The sequence below is a fragment of the Nyctibius grandis genome, chromosome 6, assembly GCF_013368605.1.
Source record: "Nyctibius grandis isolate bNycGra1 chromosome 6, bNycGra1.pri, whole genome shotgun sequence".
Lineage (NCBI taxonomy): Eukaryota > Metazoa > Chordata > Aves > Nyctibiiformes > Nyctibiidae > Nyctibius > Nyctibius grandis.
Genome location: NC_090663.1, coordinates 60,887,980 through 60,906,648, shown reverse-complemented (window position 1 = coordinate 60,906,648; position 18,669 = coordinate 60,887,980). Strand labels below are relative to the sequence as shown.

The following is an 18,669-nucleotide window of genomic DNA, read 5'->3' as shown; positions in this document are numbered from 1 at the left end:
AAAAGGATGCTGTCAGGCAGATTTATTCTCTTAGTTTGGGGTTACTGAAAGAATGTTTGAACTTAATACTAATTGGAGCATTTCCATCAGCTTTCCAAGTGAAATGTCAATAATTTGGGTTTCCTTCTCGGACGCAAATATTCTCGCCCTGCAGTGCTTGTAACATGACACAGTAGTGTTATGTCAGGCTACTAGACCAGAGTATGAAATGAAGCGGAAACCAAACACAAATTCCCAAATTCTCATTGCCCTAACTAAAGTTTACCTTCCTTGATTGCAATCATTTTTAGTACTGTTAATAACAGACAGAATTTTAACATGACAACATCCTTCTATGTAAGTCAGACTCACACGTGCAAAAGCCTAAGCCCTGCATTGTAAGAACATGTGTGAACATGTGAAAGATGTGACTAGGTGTGTACAAGCCTTTTCTACCAGTGACTAGAAGCCCCAGCAGCAACGATACTCACGTTGGCATTGTCCCCAAGACAATCGGGCCCAGCCCCAGCAGCAGTCAATTCTACTTCCAAACCGACACAGTCCTGGGGAGGAGACTATTTGCCTGGGCCACCTGAACAAGACAATTCAAAAAAGTCTGGTGAAACATTTTGAAAGTAGTTAAAATTATTCTAGATTAAGAAAAACAAAAGAAAAAGACCAAGCAAAAACCTCTTCCGCACAGAGATATATATATATATTTTTTTTTTAAAACAGTAACTGCTCTAAGCTGAGTCTATGATATTTCTATCATTAATACTGTGTTTAGTTCAGAAAATGTAAATGACTATAGGCAAAAAGGGGAAAAGATAATTAGGGTAACTTTGTAAGGCCTTAAAAAAACTGACATGCTTTGCAATATGCTCACTGCTGCCACTCCCAGGCTGGTATTGAATAATTCCAGAAGTCTGAAACACAGAATTTATAGCATGGAATAAACCACCATCATAAAGTTTCAGCATTAGTTTATTTCCCAATATCTGGCCAAATTTTCTCACTGAAACATTAAATGAAAAAAATCAAAACAAAAGCTTCCCGAACTGTTCGACAGAAATTAAATCTAAAAGGAGAGCTGTACTCTTCCCTTGTTCCAAGGAAAAGATACCACAGGCTCAAGCAGTTACAAGGTATTGACATAAATCATTACTGTTTTTAACGACAACCTGAAATAACGTGAACACTGCATTTCAACGAATCCAAAGAAGAAATCCTTGGAGAGGGGACACCATGCCGGCTGATTTATACACACACACAACTGTTGTGTTGAGCAGTCTGCGCCTTGCAGCGTCCACGACGCCTTCTCCAACCTGCCCCACAGCCGCTCGCTACACCTGACACGGCTCAGCACGGCCCATGAGGCACACGCTCTCCAGGCATTCGTTTTCACCTTGCTTCATGTTAAAACTTGAGTCGCAATCTTCACCGTCTTCAGTTTCAAGTGCCTCGAGGCGTCAATAAACTAATTTTAATTTTACAGCACGCAAAGTGCTTTGTTTTTAATTCTTGCAGGACACAACCCTGCCACAGCAATAAACTTTTTATACCTCAGCCCATATTTAGGTTGCCGGGCTTTGCACGGGCCAAGGGCGGGGGGCACGGGGCCGAGCGAGTCCGTCCCGGGGAACCCCGGAACCGGGTGGCGGCGGCCCCGCGTCTCTACCTGCGGCCACCCGCGGGGCGCGGGGACGGGGCGGCCCCCCTCGGCCAGCCGGCCGTGCCTGCCCGGCCCCTCTCGGCCAGCCGGCCGTGCCCGTGGGAACCTCTTCTCGGCTGCGGGGGCAGAAGCGCCGAAACGAGTCCCGCCGAGGGCTCCGGCCGCCCCCGCCTCGCCGGGAGGCGGCCCCGGGGGCCAGTAACGAGCCCCCCGCCGCCATTTCGGGCCCCGGTGGTCTGGTGGCACTTCGGCGCCCGGGGGCCGCTACCGCCGCAGGCGCCGAAGCCCCCCGCCCGCCCCGGGGAGAGCCCGGGCTCCCCTCGCTCTCCCTGCGGGGGCTCCGACCCCCCCGAGGTAACCCCAGCCTCCCTGCCCGGCCGGCCCTCGACCACCGCCCCCCGCGGGAGCCGGCGCCTACCTTCTGTCAAACTCCCCGGCCGCCCGCAGGGAGAGGCAGGACGCCAGGAGCAGCCGCAGGGAGAGCTCCATAGCCGGCGGGGCTCTCCCGCCGCGCCGGCTGCCCGCCGAGGCTGCCCGCCGAGGCTGCCCGGGGCGGGCAGGGGTGGCGGAGGCCCTCCCCACCGCCGCGCTGCAAGGCGAACTGCGGGGCAGGGGTAAGGCTGCCGCGGGCTGCGCTGCGACAGCTCCAGAGCGGCGGCGAACCCCCCCGCCTCTGCCCGCCCGCCTCACTGCCGGGCGGAGGAGGCGCCGCACGGGAAGCGGCAGCACCGCCCGCCCCCGGCAGAGGCGCCCGCGGTCGGGCCGCCCGCCCGCCTCTCCGCGAAGGGGCCCGGCCCCGCGGTGCCTGACAGCCCTACCGCTACACGTGGCGTGGGAGCGAGTACCCAGCTCCTTCTGACAGGGGCCGAGCGAGCTGTAGGCGGCAAAAACCGCCGTCTGAAGACACCAAGAAGGGTGGGCTTTGGCTTTGTAAGCTTTTCTAGCTTGAACCTGAGGAAGTAGGACAGCCCCCACTCCTCTCTCCGAGCAAAGTCCACATCTAAAGCCAAGAGCAGTGGGCCTTCTTTTGCCAACCAAACTTCTCCCAGAATAAAGCTGTTTGAAAGAATTACAAGGTGTATGTGTTTTTTTTTCTGGCTCAAACACTCCCATTAATAGCTCTCAGATGTTGGCATGTGTGACATAAGGGGTTCCAGCCCTTGTCCAGAAGAAAAAAGTGACAAGTTTAAACACTACCCACGCAGCGTGTAACAACATCCTAGCACCACTACCAACAGCGAGAACTGCATCTGTACTCTACATTAACATGCTAAAATACAGCAGTTATTTTTGTTTTGTTTCTGTGAACTACAGCTCTCCGGACTTACTGAGGGACACTTTTAATAACAGCCTGTCACCAATTTAGGGTCAGAGCTGCTCTGAGATCCCTCTGATTACAGACAGATGGGGCCAACAACTTGGACTAGGTTGCAGCATTGGTTTTGATTGGTGCCTAGATCAAGGCTAAATCTCATCAGCTGTTCTTACAAGGGTCTGGCTGCAACTTAGAAGCAGAAAACAAAGATCTGGGTTGTGCTGTAACACAAAGCCAAACCTTTTAAGGAGTATGTGGATGCCAAATATGATTTCAGGTTTTAGATTTGACCTGGTAGTCCTGTACAGAGCATTTTCCACCTTCAAAACACTTTGCAGATAATTCAGGTAACACTACACAAAGGTAACTACTTTTTGCACAACACAAATCGTGCCAGTGAACTTTCAAAAATTACACCCTTCCCAAGTGGTTTTACCACTTTCTGCTCAAGTTTGCAGCAGAAAGCCCCCTCCAACTCTCCTTCCCCTCTTTTTGTCATCTTTTCAGGGCCATATATTCCCCGTGCTAAGCTTTCTGTCCACAGCATCAACCCATCACTTTTCAGACACAGAGAAAAAAACACTGTAAAAGTTACAAGGTGATGATTCTGCAAGGTGCTCATTAGCTATGCTTAGATAACAAGCAAGCCCGCTTGGAGGACAGAGCTAAATATAAAAACTTCACTGAGGACCAAACCTGGTTCCCTTCATTCACATGAGAAGCTGATAGCCGAACAGTGAAGACAACGACTCAGTGGCATTTGGGAGAGACAGGAAAGCATGGGGCTCAGATTAGATTCTTGCTGAAATATAGAGCTGATTTCTAGCTCTTGACTGGTTGATCACAATTTTTTTTTCACTTGGATGCATGATGTGGGATAACAGACCTTGCAGAATGAATTCACTGTCAAGATTTTATGGGCAAAAGGGGAGAAATCCTATTTGTGATAACCACAGGGACTTCTCCCTGGTAACAGCATCTGCCTGCATCTCTCCAACTTGTAGAAAGGAAGTGTCCACAAATTACACTGCAGCCAAGTTCAGGACGGGTGCCAAAAGCAACATTTGAACTTCACTGTGAGTTAAGGTCTAGGGCAACCCGACACTTTCCCTCTGATCTCCAAAGGGACATGTCATAAAATCAATTCCTTTCATGCATTGCTGCACAGTAGTACTTCCATACACAGCAACTTTAAAGCACACGCTACTTTTTTAAAGCATGTATATTCGCTACTGATAGTAAAATCATTTAATCTCTCCAAACTGCACTCAGTATCTGAGATTTCCTCAGCAGCCTGTTTGGCACTCTTGTATGTTAATCTTAGTGTGCTGGTCAGACATGGTGCCTACTCCAATTAAGACTGTCTGCTCTTGGTTAACTTCTGCTGCCTTCACAATTTGTTTTGGAACATCAGCCTGAAAATCCAGTTAACCAGCCACTGAAAGATCACATATTGTACTTCCATACCCATCAGTGGGACTGAACATCCAGTCATTCATTAATTCACTTATTTTGGCAATGCTTTATCAATGCTAGTGGAGTTTTCTTAATGAAGTAGTTTCTCATATCCAGGACACCAGAAGGATTACTGAGCGAGCTGGAAAGAACCACATCTCTGACAAACTGAAGGTGTATAAAGCTGTCTTCCATGCCCCACTGCTGTGTGGGTGTGCATCAAGGTAAAATATAAAAGATGGAGAAGTTGTTGGAAGTATTACTAGAAGCACTTTCATGCCTTATATTTAGTGAAGCAGTATGAAAGCCTAGCAAATGTTGAAGCCATAGGGTGGGCTGACCTGATGTTCAGCAAGACATTAGTAATGAGAGTCCAGAAGCAGTGCATCAAGCTGATGACTAGCACATACCCAGCAACTAAGCAAAGGACAAAGTGGAGCATGGACAAAAGAACAAGTGTCCAAAAAAGATTTTTCAAAGATACTGATAAGACACTTGGTTGAGCACAAGATGACAGTCAGGTTTTTAGCTGCAAAATACCAACAGTGAAGCAAAAACACAGAGGAAGACACAGTATTTTGAACAGCAATGCTTTACCCCTGTGTATGACAAAGTCAAAACATAAGCAGCAACTGCAAATAGGAAGGTAAATTTTGCCTTAAAAGGTGTTTTTGTGCAAGCATAGTGACCCTTCCCACCATGCTTATTTTACTCTTCTCCACTCCCCCATAAAGATCTTTATGTTCCTTGTGCCAAAGAAGCCACACTATCAGCCGTGATCCTCATCTCAGACTTTCAGTCTCATGGATATATTAAGCTCAGGTTGAGACCCTTCTATGAAATATCAAGACCCTAAATTTGCTAATACACTCTGTGTTGAGAGTAGAGGAGGAGTCTGAAATACTTGAAACAGCCTGTGCCACTACAAAGCCCATTAGGTTCTGAATTAGCTAGAAAATGTTGGAGTGAGTCCAGAGGAAGGCCATGGAGATGATCAGAGGGCTGGAGCACCTCTCCTATGAAGAGAGGCTAAGTGAGTTGGGGTTGTTCAGCCTGGAGAAGAGAAGGCTCCGGGGAGACCTTCTAGCAGCCTTCCAGTACCTGAAGGGGGCCTACAGGAAAGCTGCAGAGGGACTTTTTACAAGGGCATGTAGTGATAGGACAAGGGGTAACGGTTTTAAACTGAAAGAGGGGAGATTTAGATTAGATATTAGGAAGAAATTCTTGACTGTGAGGGTAAAGGCTGCCCAGAGAAGCTGTGGCTGCCCCCTCCCTGGCAGTGCTCAAGGCCAGGTTGGATGGGGCTTCAAGCAACCTGGTCTAGTGGAAGGTGTCCCTGCCCGTGGCAGGGGGGTTGGAACTAGATGATCTTTAAGGTCCCTTCCAACCCAAACCATTCTATGATTCTATGATTTCCCAGGCAATGAAGCCCCAGGTATAAATTATATTGCTGTATAGCGCACTGTAAGTGACAACGACACATCTGACTATACACAAAACTGAATTTTGGTGATAAGGTGGCAGAGAGTGAAGAAATGCTCTAAAGAGTGGGGCTTACCCATTCTGCTGCAAGGAGGGCAAAGGTGGTGATATCACCTGCTGCTTCTGGGATGGCGAGTGTCACAGAGTGACATCTGGCACAGTACGGTTAAACGCAGGAATGTGTTCAATATACCGCTTAGTATACAGTACTCATTTTTCAAAAAAACACAATAGAGCACAGTGTTAAACTCCATTAAAGAACCAATGTCATGAGCAATATTTGTAACTGGTAATATAAGTAACATCAATTAAAAAAGCATGTAAACAATGGGGAAACCCAGTTTTAATGAAATGAAGCTTACTTATAGTTTTCTCAAGCGAAATGAACCTTTCTTGACTGTGTGGGACCTGTTCCTCTTGAACAATAATGCTTCTACTTCACTTGGGGTAGACTGTGCCTAGCAGTCTCATTGTTTAAAACTTCAGCTGCAGGGCTAAATACAGGTTTCTAATGGAGTCTTTGTGGCTATAACCATTCCCGAGGGGAAAAAAACAACAGAACAAAAACAGTTTCTGGAATACTCTCTCGCATTAAATGGACATGCAATATTAAGAAAAAAGAGCTGAAATCATATTAGATATATTAGACTGACAGATATTGGTAGACATGGTAGACAGGCCAGAAATCACAGAAACAACTTTATCTTCATTGTTACAGGTAGCTGCGAACTGGACATAATCACAGCAGTAAAGATATTGCAAGGCAATCTACTGACAGTTAACTTTTCTTTGAGGAAGACATTATATGACTAACTTCTTTCAAGTCCACTTTTTTTAATACTAACTTCCTCCTTGTTGTCTTAAAACACATTACAAATATTCATGAATTAAGTCCTCTATTTAGCAGAAAAGGCAATACTTTTTGTAACTCTCCCATTTACATAAGCAGAAATTAAGGAACAGAAAATGTTTTTCCCACAAATCAAATAGTCTTTCATCAAACCAGAAACAGTTCTCCTGTTTTCCAATTTCATACTTAAACCACAAATCCATCCTTCCTCACTTCTAAGTATTTCACCCTCATTGAGGCTAAGCAAGTTAACCACAAATACCACACTACCCCAAGTGTAAAAAACACTTGATTTGTAGTTACTGGCATGCAGGATCATATTCTGCATTTGTGTTGCTAATGTAACATGTATACTTCTTGCAAAACGAACAGAAGAAAAGAATCAGAGTCCAAATTATCTATGAAACTTTCAATGTCATTACTTTTCCTCTGGGGCTATGCAATTCTGCTTTTCAACCAACTTTATATACGGTAGATCTAAAAGTAGTACTTACTGAGTAAATATTATCTCCGCCATATGCTAGGTAACAATTTCTGTCAGTCCCATGCTAATAAGAAAACTGTGAGGCATCAAGAAAATGCAGCAATTCAATCAGCTAAATCAATCTTTGTACTCCACCTCCCTCTACTTGAAAAAAACTACTTGGAAGGGTAAGAAAGTCATCAAAATTATAAGACACTGTAGTATCAAATTACCTTCTGTACAGATAAACACTATGCTCTGGAAACACTAATTCAAAAGCTTCCAAATGCTTTTTCTGTGTCACGTCTTCCAAATTAATTTGCTTTTTGCAATAAGCTTTTTCCTCACACACTTGATCCTTTAAAAGCTACGAGTGGTATTTGTGTTGAAGTTTCCTGCATTTCATTACAGCATGAAGAATTTATTTTTGCCAATAAATAAACAATAATTTTCCCTTCAGAGCCCAGTAAAATTCTATATTCCCTTTTGCATATGTCTTTTAAACAGATTTCTAACAGATTTTTGTACCAAAGGTGTTTTGCATAGGGGATCAGAATGATAACCCCCCAAATTTAACATTGCCCTGTTCATTAGGGAGTCAGTCTACTTGGTCTCACCTGCAACACAATCATTGACTGCAGAGAAATCTGCAACTGATGTAAAAGACATCTTCAGCAGAATGGTGAAGGATAGCACCACAAACTTCAAAAAATGGTGCTAAACTGCCTGCACTAATCCCAGCCTTCTGCATCCTGCACCAGTCAGTGATGTGAGCAATGACGGAGATGCAACTGTTGGAAAACAGTTTTGAGAAATTTTTTTGTGGACAGGCTTGAGAAATGTTTTCGTGGACAAGACCAGAAACTACAATGCATTGATCCCTGCTTGCAGGCAGACAACAGGGTTGAACTGGGATGAGTTCTGTATGTGAGTGAAACTATTGTGAATGCCTTCACACATTGAGCAGGAAAACACACATATGTCCTCTGACGCTGTCTGAAAAAGGGAGAAAGAGAAGAAAGTTTTAGGAACCTGTTAAATAAATGATTGACAAACTATTTTATGCAGTCAGTCAGATTGTCAGCACTGAAGAGAATGCCCCCAACAACACATTAGCATCATTATCTACTCCAGGTTGTTTCAACCAGATAGCTCTCATTATTCACTGCTATAGTTCAGTCAGCCTTTAGGAAAGCCTCACAACAAATCAGCTGGGTTCGGTAAAAAGGAGGCAGGGCTGAGTTTCCTGCAGAGCCTGGCTTAATTATGCTTCTGTAGCAGCGTTTTCCACATAATCTTTGTAAGGTCCTACTGTCCCAATAATACACTGAGTCCAATACAACTCTTACAGCTTTACGGCTTGTGTTTTGTAGATCGTACTACAGCTCTTCATGTCCAGTTTTACACCATGCAGCCCATGTCCGATGCTGTCTTCTTTCCTCAGGAAACCAAACACTTGAACACAAGAAAACACAAGAAAACTGTTCTATACATCACTAATATGTTGTCACCTAAATCATTAGCATCTTCATGGGCTACATGCACACTCACTTAGCAGTCAGAGTGAAGAGACCAGAACTGAGGCACAAGCAAGACATTTTGCCTGAGTGGAAATTACCAAAGAAGTATTACGTATACGGCAAGAAAATACACGTAACTCAGCAACACTCAGAATCAACAGCGTACTGTCTTTTTCATGAGCAAGAAGTGCATCAAAACCTTCTGTTCAACAATATTAAAGACTGATGACAGATTCTTCAAAAAAAACAGAGCAATACTCAAATCAGATTGCTATCTGTAATTAAAAGAAAACAAAGAAAACAAAACAGGAAAGGGTCACATATGTCATACAGAGGATAACTACTTAAAAAGCTGTTAAGAATCAAAAAACTGCAAGTACGTGAGCTGAAACCGAACTTAACCTCACACTTTCTGCTCTAACTTTAACAACACAAAGAAGCAACACTAACAGAAGAGATCACCGTGAAGATATGTTCTTGACCACAGTTCTAATGTAAACCGATTTGAAACAAGCAGGCCAACTGTTTTTTACATTACCTGAAATAATTATGGACTTTATGTGAATTTTCTCTTTCATGAGCCCAGACTGCAAGCTAGGACCTCTTGGGCTACGTAAGCATTTTAACATATAAGAAACAACCATAAATCAGCCTGAAAAGTCACCAGAATTGTCTTTGGGACAAAAGAAGCAAATAATCTGGTGTGGCATGGATTCAATTGTTTCTGCTCATGAAATACACTCCTTACAGCAAGGAATACACTGGGAGGTGCAGAACTAGAAGGAAATTATTTACAGTAGCCTAAGATACCAGCCTTGACTATCACACAGTTTTGTAACTTTGGTTTTCCCCATGCCTTGAGCTCATTGTCAATATCAGACAAAAAAAAAGGTGGAGGTTCATATATTAATACAGGTATGCTGCCCAGTCTACCTACATGAATTATGACAATGACTTTCCAGAGAGAAATGATCAAGCACTACTTTAACCCAATACTTTAGATTGTTTTTCTTTTTTCATACTGAACCTGAATTGCTACACAAATTCTGGCAAAGATGGAATAAATTACCTCAAAATACATAAACCACTCTGGGTCCTGATTTTCCCTCTGTTTCATTTGGTTTCAGGTGCTGTAACTTTGCTTGCCTGAACTGAGTTATAGCTGTGTAATGAGATGGATCCTCTGGTACTGGTTGCTGATAAATTGACCTAGAACTACTTATATAAATAAGTTTAAATTGCTGCTCTCAAGGGGAAAATGGGCTTGCCTAACTGATTGAATTCCTTATTTAATTTCCATCTTGTTTTGACACACAGAAAATTCCTAGTACACCCTGAGACACCAAGGCAGGAAAACGTACTATGGATGCTCTGAGGGAAAGTTTTCATACAGTTATGATATTGTTGACCTAGCTCCTCTGTTCAACTCTATATAACTGCAATCTCTGAAAGAACTTTCAGAAGTTAAAACAGTGTGGACAGCTGATTATTTCTGTTGCTGTTTCACAGAATCACAGAATGGTTGAGGTTGGAAGGGAGCTCTGTAGGTCACCTGGTCCAACCCCTGTCTTCAAGCAGGGTCACTTACAGCTGGTTGCCCAGGACCATGTCCAGGCAGCTTTTGAATAGCTTCTAGGATGGAGACTCCACAACCTCTCTGGGCAACCCATGCCAGTGCTCAGTCATCATCACAGTGAAAAAGTGTTTCCTGACGTTCAGATGGAATCTCCTGTTTGTGTCCATTGCCTCTTGTCCTGTCACTGGACACCACTGAAAAGCACCTGGCTCCATCTTTTTTACACCTTCCTTTTAGATATTTGGCCACATTGATAAAATTCCCCCAAGCCTTCTCTTCTCCAGGCTAAAAGGTCCCAGCTCTCCCATCCTTTCCTCATAGGAGAGATGCTCCAGTCCCTTAATCACCTTAGTGGCCCTTTGCTGGACTGTCTCCAGTAGCTTTGTGTCTCTCTTGTACTGGGGAGCCCAGAACTGGACACAGCACTCCAGGTATGGCCTTACCAATGTTGAGTAGAGGGGAAGGATCACCTCTCTTGACTTGCTGACAGCAATCCTCCTAATGCAGCCTAGGATATCATTAGTTGCCTTTGCAGCAAGGGCACATTGCTGGGTCATCTTCAACTTGGTGACCACCAGGACCCCCAGACTCTTCTCTGCAAAGCTGCTTTCCAGCCACGCAGCCATCAGCATATAGTGCATGGGCTTGTTCCTCCCCAGGTGCAGAACTTTTCACTTTCCTTTGTTGAACTGCATGAGGTTCCTGTCAGCCCAGTGCTTCAGCCTGTCATGGTCCCTCTGGACAGTAACATGACCCTCTGGCATACCAGCCACCCCTCCCAGTCTTGTGTCATCAGCAAAACTGCTGAGGGTACACTGTGCCCCATCATCCAGATCATTAATGAAGATGTTAAACAGAACTGGACCCAGTACTGACCTCTGTGAAACTAACAATTTATATCAATAAAGTTTTTGTATGTTTTAAGTCAAAACCAAAGGAGATCTCACAGAAGTATAGTGTAGTAAAAGTTAAATAGAGCACATGACTGGTATGATGATTATTGCACAGATAGCTGCATGTGAGCCTTTTAATGCCTTTCAGCATTACAAATTTTGTTTGTGGTTTTCATTAGGTAGGATTTAAGAGACTAAAACGTGCATGAAATTCACGTCTTCAGAATACATTGTGAGAGACAAGAGGATGGAAAAGATTTAAGATGGGTTTAAGTGCTCAGTATGAAAGGAAATGAAGCAGTTTCAGGGTTATCTACAGGTTTTGGTAGACAGTTACTGATTCTTCTATACTCTGCTAAAACAATGCAGTAACATTGTTTTACTTTGTACTATGTTCTTGAAGAACATCATATATTCAAAACCAGTAAGTCCAAATAACACATCTACAGACTTCTATGGATTTTCATGAATATCTTTTGAGAGGAGACAATAAATTTGGGATCCCGTTTTAAAATGCTATTCAACACATGCCTGAACTGTTGAAATAAACCAGGATTCTCCTGAACTGCAACTTTCACAAGGTAGAGAAATACAATAGTTATAGCTGAGATGGATTGGGAGCACCAGACTAGAAGCTTTTTCCATCAGTAATGAAGATACTCTGCAGACGGAAAAGGGAGAAAATTTCAGTAACAGAAAACAAATTGTAACGGCTAGCATGAAAGGGGAGGGGAAACCTAAGAAAGACTGGAGCAAATCTGTCAACAATTTCAAAAACTGGTTTGCAGACCATATCATAATGTTCTAGGACGAATGAAAAACAGTCCAAATTTTAAAGAGCCCTGTAGAGCTTTAAATAGCAGAATCCACAGGGAACAGAATTAATGACAGAATTAACAGTTCTATGGACAGACAGAGGATGGAACTAGGACAAAGAGATAAAAAGTTGGTTCCTGTCACATTTCAGAAAGTACATTTTATTCCTGTCTTTTTAGCTCTAATACATAAATAACTATGACTGATAACTATGCTTGGTCAAGTAGCGGAAGTATTAGAGTTGAGAAGACACATAGGAAAAGTGTCTATAAAAAGCTCTACCTTCTTTCAAGAACTATAGTGTTAACAACTCTAAAATATTTTGCAATAATCTGAATAGTGTAAAAGCCGCACCTTTAAACTGACAAACTGTCAGCTCTCAAAGACAGAGGGAAACTATCCAGATAAATGAGGTGTCGTTTTTTTCCTTCGAGTGCAGTTAAAAGAGTGTCAGCTGCCCATCAGAGAATTATACTGTCAAGCTTGCATAGTACTCAGTTTCTACTTCTGCTTAAAATAAAGGTTATGATCATGTAAGCAAAAAGGAATACATTTTAAACATGTTAAATCAGGAAGATCAAAGGAAGTCCACTTAAAGGATCAGATTCATTTGTACTGTAAATGATGTTAAAGGTGCTAATCTCTGGTTCTTGGCTCCCAGAAGCTTATGATTTTAGGATCCAAAACAACAAACATTTGAATCCAAACCTAGTTGTACTGAACTTTTAGTTAATTTAGTTTATGAATCATTTCCCCAACATCAACAGCATTATGTACATGAATAAAAAGTTAGGTGTGCACACTTGTAGGGCAACTCTCTACATTATATGCAACCCCAAAGAACACTGCATCAATGTGCACTAGGGACATGTTTCATTAAGCAGACAGGTCTTAGAAATTTCTATAGAGTCCTCCTGTATGTCAAAGCCTGACTGATTTTCTCACTCTTCACACAGTAACAGCACAACAGGGTCTGGAGTATAGCTTAGAATTAAACTAGCACCTCCTGGAATTTACTGCTTTTAGTCATTTCTTCCTATTTAGCTCACGGGTGTCAACTTCAGCTTTGATTTTCTTGGTTCAAACCAGAAAATTACTGAGTAAAGAAAGGTATTTTCTACTCTTTCTCAACGTTTGGAAGGTGCATACAATTAGGAGAGCCAGGCAGCACTTACAGACAACCTGCTGTGCTTCATGTAAGGTATGAGTCTAGTGGACTTGATCACCCAGGAATAAAGTGTTACTGTTCAAGAACACCCTGAGAGCAATAGCTAAAAACTTTGTCTTACAGCTTTCTGCACTGCATTAACTCTTCTCTGTAGATGAAGGTAGGTATTAAGTCATAGCAACTTTGTGCATGTATATGCCTACACTTTCACAGTTAACAGACAATCTTCAGAAAGACACTAACATTCTTCAAGATCAGATGCACAAGACTGACTATCCTGAAAAATTTTAAAAATATACTTTCTAGTGATTTCTACATGCAGCAGCAAATTCTGAATAAGGATGGTAGACACAGAACGGTGCTGTGCTCTCCTCAGAATTTAAACGCTCCCACTTCTTTCAAGCAAGGTAAGTGCTAACATCAAATTAATTAGATTATTTATGTCCATCAGGCATACATGTATGTATACATGTCAATGGTATTTATTCTTGTAACAGTAGCTATTGGGTATATCAATAGTATACAGATATCCTGCTAATGTAAGATTATCAAGAGCTAAAAAGAACTGCAGTTGCAAATTCTCTCAGTAAGGATTAATCAGCTGAAAACTCTTTTACTTTAGAGGGCTTTTTGGTATTTATTACAGAGCATATAAAAGTAATCCAATTGTAATAAAGACTCATAAACTAACTAAAGGTTTCAAATTGTGTAATTGCTTTAAATCACTTTAAAAAGGATTTTCTGTTCCAGAATCCTACTTTGAACATGAAATGCTACTCCAACATGGATGAGGTATCTATTTATAACCAAATGTTTGTGTATAATGGTCAAATGCAAAAAAAGAGGAATTGAATGTTTATTTTAGTCTTGATTTTCATCCAATACTTAGTGTAATTTATCCTGAAATTCTAATTATATCCCCCCATACAAGCACTGCAAATATGAAAACTGCGAGAAAATCTATTTGAGAGCGCTTTTTTCCTCTTCTTTTTCCAAAGTAAAGAGATGCTTGCAGTCAAATTACATAATGAAAAGAATTCAGCGTGTCAGCAATCATCCCAACAAAGAAAACATGTCCATTTACAGTATTGTTTAACTATTTCTATAGTTGATGACTGCATTAAATGGGTATTTGAATGGGAACATGCCAGATGAATAAAAATAACATTCATGGGTGCCAAATATTAGCTATTTCTACAAAATTAGCTAAAAGCATGCAAAATCAATGTGCAAAATTACACACACTTACTATACTGACTGGCCTCTTAGGCAAAATGCATAGTGATGTGATATTGTTTAAGAAAGCAATGTCAGTAGAATATACCAGGAGTTATTACCAGCCCATTATGTCATCATCCAAGCTTATATTGAACCACAGCCATATATATGTCCTATAGCTCAGGAACTGTAACACAGCAGGGGTATGAAAATGGTTATCTATTCATGAAAGAAATCTATAGTTCATGCTGAAATACATGAAAAATAATGTTCGCTGGACAAAACCCACAATAATCAGAAGCTGTGCAGTTCAACAGCCTTTTAGTAGTTGAAGAATAAAATTGAGTAAAAGTTAATTTTAAGAAGTCAGCCACTGCAGACCTCAATTAAAGGAAGGCGCCTGGGATTTGCAACAGTAAATCAGAACTTTGATTCTTCTGGTTGCCAATAGTGGTCCAGACCAGAGGCCTCTGAGAAAGGAGCAACAACGTTTTTAACGAACAGCAGCTGGCTCAAAGTTCTTGGCCTAAGTTCTGAAACATGAGCCTTCCATCCCCCATGATCCTTCCCTATTGTCTATTTTAACTATGGATAACTTCATTATCCTTATTTAAAAAAATATTCAAAACCCTGATTTAAAACCTGGCTCAGTGATATTTGTCATGGGGAATTCCACTGGCTGAACACAGATGCCACAAAGAAACATGCATGTTATAAAAACAATCACTTAAGTTTGCAAACTTACTGGCACCCCCAGAGTTCTACACTAAGTTGATTATGTTATCCCAGACCACCACTTTTGGATTTTCTTTGAAAAATAATAGGATTCTTTGTATTCTTCACTTTATGCTTGTGTTTTAGTATGCATTTTTATATAGACTGAATGCAACCAAATAGTAGGTCAGCTTGTCACAAAAAAACACATAAGCAGCTCTTAACATCTATCAATTCAAACTGCCATAGATAACTCAGAAATGGTCCACAGTCCTGGAAATATCAGATGAAAAACCTCTCTACAAGCATATGGGGGGTAGGGAAACAAAATTGCTAGAGGGAGTGTGCTCCGCAGCTGTAGTATCTCAAATAACCATCCTCCATCCAACTCCCCCTTCCCTCTCCACATTTACACCCCACTGCTCCTCTCCCCATGCCTGCACCAAAAGTACCCTGGTTGTCTTGAAAATATTAGACTAAAACATCTGATAAAAGTCAGATGTTCCTCAGTGGAGTAGTTACTGTTTGGCTTTTCTTTTTTTTAAACAAGTGAGTTAAAAGTTAATTTTAGACTTGTTCATATTCATTTAACAGGCAAGAAAACTTAGCCATTTCCTCCATGTTTAACATTTCCCATCATACCATAGCCACAACCTGTTTCCTCCACTTAGACACTGTTCTCTAACTCATACAAGTCCATAGGAGCAGATAGGACACATCTGAGAGTATCAGGAGAGCTGGCTGGCATCATCATGAGGGTGCTCTTTGTTGGCTTTGAAAGGTTGTGAAGCCTGAGGAGGTTCCCCAATGATTTCAGAAAGGTAAATCTCACAGCAAGAAGGACAACACGGGGAACTACATGCAGGTCACTCTCACTTCCATCCCCAGAAAATCACAGAGCAAGGCCCCCGGGAAGCCCTCCAACCTGATACGTCTAGAATTTCCATCTAACTTTGTAGCCTCCTTAAGAAACAGGTATCACCTCCTCACACAAGCTCTAAAACTGCAAAAACTCACTCCCCTTTTTCTTACCTGCAACATCATTTGTTCCGGCATATCAATTCCTAATCATTCCAAAATGATACTCTGTAACTGGAGTTATGCCGAGGCCTTTGACATGCTACTGTTTGGGGGTGAACAAAATTACAGAAATCAAAGAAAAAACACTAAAACTGAGAAACACATCAAAAGTTGGGCATCAAGACAATACTGGAGATAGAAAAGCTAACTTTTGAGTTTTCTGTTCCATGGCAGAGATGAATTTACTGTTGCATTGTTTAGCTTAGATACGCCTCTACCTCTTTATTACTTTCATATAACGGAGCTGATTTTCCTTTGTCTCTTGTGTCCATGACTGGACAATTGCATTTCTCTCGAAAATAACATAGAATTATATTGCTATAATTGAAGGTGTTTGAGCTATGACACAGTTGTACTGGTAACAGGTCAAAGTACAGTGACTTACTCTATCTTCATACATTCAAAAATACATTTCTTCCAAAAACCTCCAAATTCTAATTACGTTAAATGAAATGTTACAACACTAAATGCAGCAAAAGCAACCATATACTAATAAAAACATTAAAAATTACAACAATGACATATTAGAATAAAGGGCACATTCAGTACACTGGCATGTTATTTTAAATTGACACTTTAAGGCTCAGAAAAAGCTGTTAACATTAAAAATATGCATGGAATGCTGTTCCAATATACCCAAAGTAACAATCTGCATTGGAAAACCAGCACTGGGAGAGGAGAAAGCAAGAAAAACAGGAGCTATAATAGCACACTAATAGAAAGATAAAATGACAATTACTTAGGACTGACAAAAGGATAAGAATTTTAATGTGAACTAATGTTTTTGATGATTAAAGTGCACAAAAATATTAAAAACAGTTTCTGAAACTAGACTTTGGCATATGAAGTGAACACAGCTAAGAAGCACAAATGCCTTTTTTTCTGCATACTGTATCTATTTCTAATCCTTTTGCAACTAGCAAGTGGTAGTTTATCCAAATTTCATGATCACATAATTACTGACATTGTTTTAGTTCTTACATACATAAGATTCTCCTGACTCTACCACTCGTGTAATTGCACTCTGATCCTGAAGGCAGACAAAACAGTGATTTTTGTTTTCTAAGCTTCAAGAAATGTAACTCAATCCTCACCAATATACAAATACCATATTGGGCACTAGTGTTGATGAATGGATTCCGAACCCAAAAAGACATTCATTGAGAAGAAGGGATAATTAAAAAAAAAAAAAAAAAAAAAAGCAGTATCAGCAGTAATATGATCAGCAATAAATTATTTCTACACTCCAATATACTTGCTGCGAACTAACCAAACCATCAGCATGATGTCACCACATCAGCAGCATCTTTCAACCTTCAGATTTGTTAAGTGAGAAACAGCAATGGTTCTTCTCTGCAGGTGGTTTATCTATGCATTTTGATCAGTGGGTAAACCTTTTACAAGATTTTCATGATGAATCCAATAAAACTGGGTTGCAATACATCTTACATATGGTTGTCCCATATACAGGTGCAGAATTTTACAACCTGTTGACGAAATGCTTCCTTAGTGCTGAAAGAATCAAGTCTCCACTATGAGCATGTTTACTATCGGATTGGGCACACATGGTACACCTCTCTGGGCTATCACTGCATCGTTATGCTTTGGTACTTACATACCCCATGACCATCTCACTTGCATGTCTGCTCCACTCAGCAACCACCAGCTGTATCTCTCTGGGAAAGTACAAAAAGCTCACCTCAGGTATTTTTTGTTCTAGCTCTGCATTCCACACCCATTTTCCATTCTGCTGCATGCATGCCTACTGTAGCAACCTAGAGAATTGCAGATTTCCGCCATTGTTCAAGTCTGATATATATAAAACGGTTCAAAAGCTTTCCATCAGGAGGTCACAACTCCAATATGGTATTAAAGATTCTATCAGCCAAGTCTCACTCAACCTCTCAAAAGATCAATTTATCACCCCCAAGAAAGATTCATATTTCCATCTGACGCTAACTCAGATGTTTTTAAAATAGAAACCCCTTAAAACTTTTCAAATATGCACAACAATGCAGTCTAAACATAGAAGGGGCTCAGTACACAAAAATAACTTAAAAGTGATGTTTCATGTATTTGAAAGTCAGTGGATGAAAACCTATTGTCCTCAGTATCATGGAGAGCTTGCTATCTTCAGTGCAGCCGTGATTTCAACCCTCATGTATCCTCAGTAAGTTCCCTCCTAATTCTTAAAGCTCAAGGGAAATCTTTCACTCAAGGAAGAATGAGAAATTTATCACAAGGAATGTGACAGTAAAACTGCTGAAGCCATACAGGTACATTTCAATTCACACAACAGGTTCATGTTTCTCAATGATACTGGAAAACTTTTTTTTTTTAAATTAGCACTAAAATTAGTAGTCATTTAGCAAACCTGTTTCAAGGGCTCCAACATAGCTGATACTGTGCAAACTTATGAAAGATCAGTAACAATCAGCTAAAATATAGTCTGAAGGGGAAAAAGCACA

The 18,669-nt window shown here is 41.3% G+C and overlaps 1 protein-coding gene across 4 annotated transcripts in view; it reads right to left on the bottom strand.

Moving 5' to 3' along the window:
* NPNT (nephronectin) overlaps positions 1 to 2,219 on the bottom strand; it is a 55,458-nt gene extending 53,239 nt beyond the window's left edge. For all 4 annotated transcript variants that reach the window (XM_068403073.1, XM_068403075.1, XM_068403074.1 and 1 more), the window contains exons 1-2: positions 2,070 to 2,219; positions 471 to 571 (exon numbers count right to left, since the gene is read on the bottom strand). In XM_068403073.1, the coding sequence (XP_068259174.1) occupies positions 471 to 571; positions 2,070 to 2,140 (172 nt within the window). In that variant the 5' untranslated portion in view covers positions 2,141 to 2,219. The remainder of the gene's footprint in view (positions 1 to 470; positions 572 to 2,069) is intronic.
* Positions 2,220 to 18,669: the final 16,450 nt, after the last annotated feature.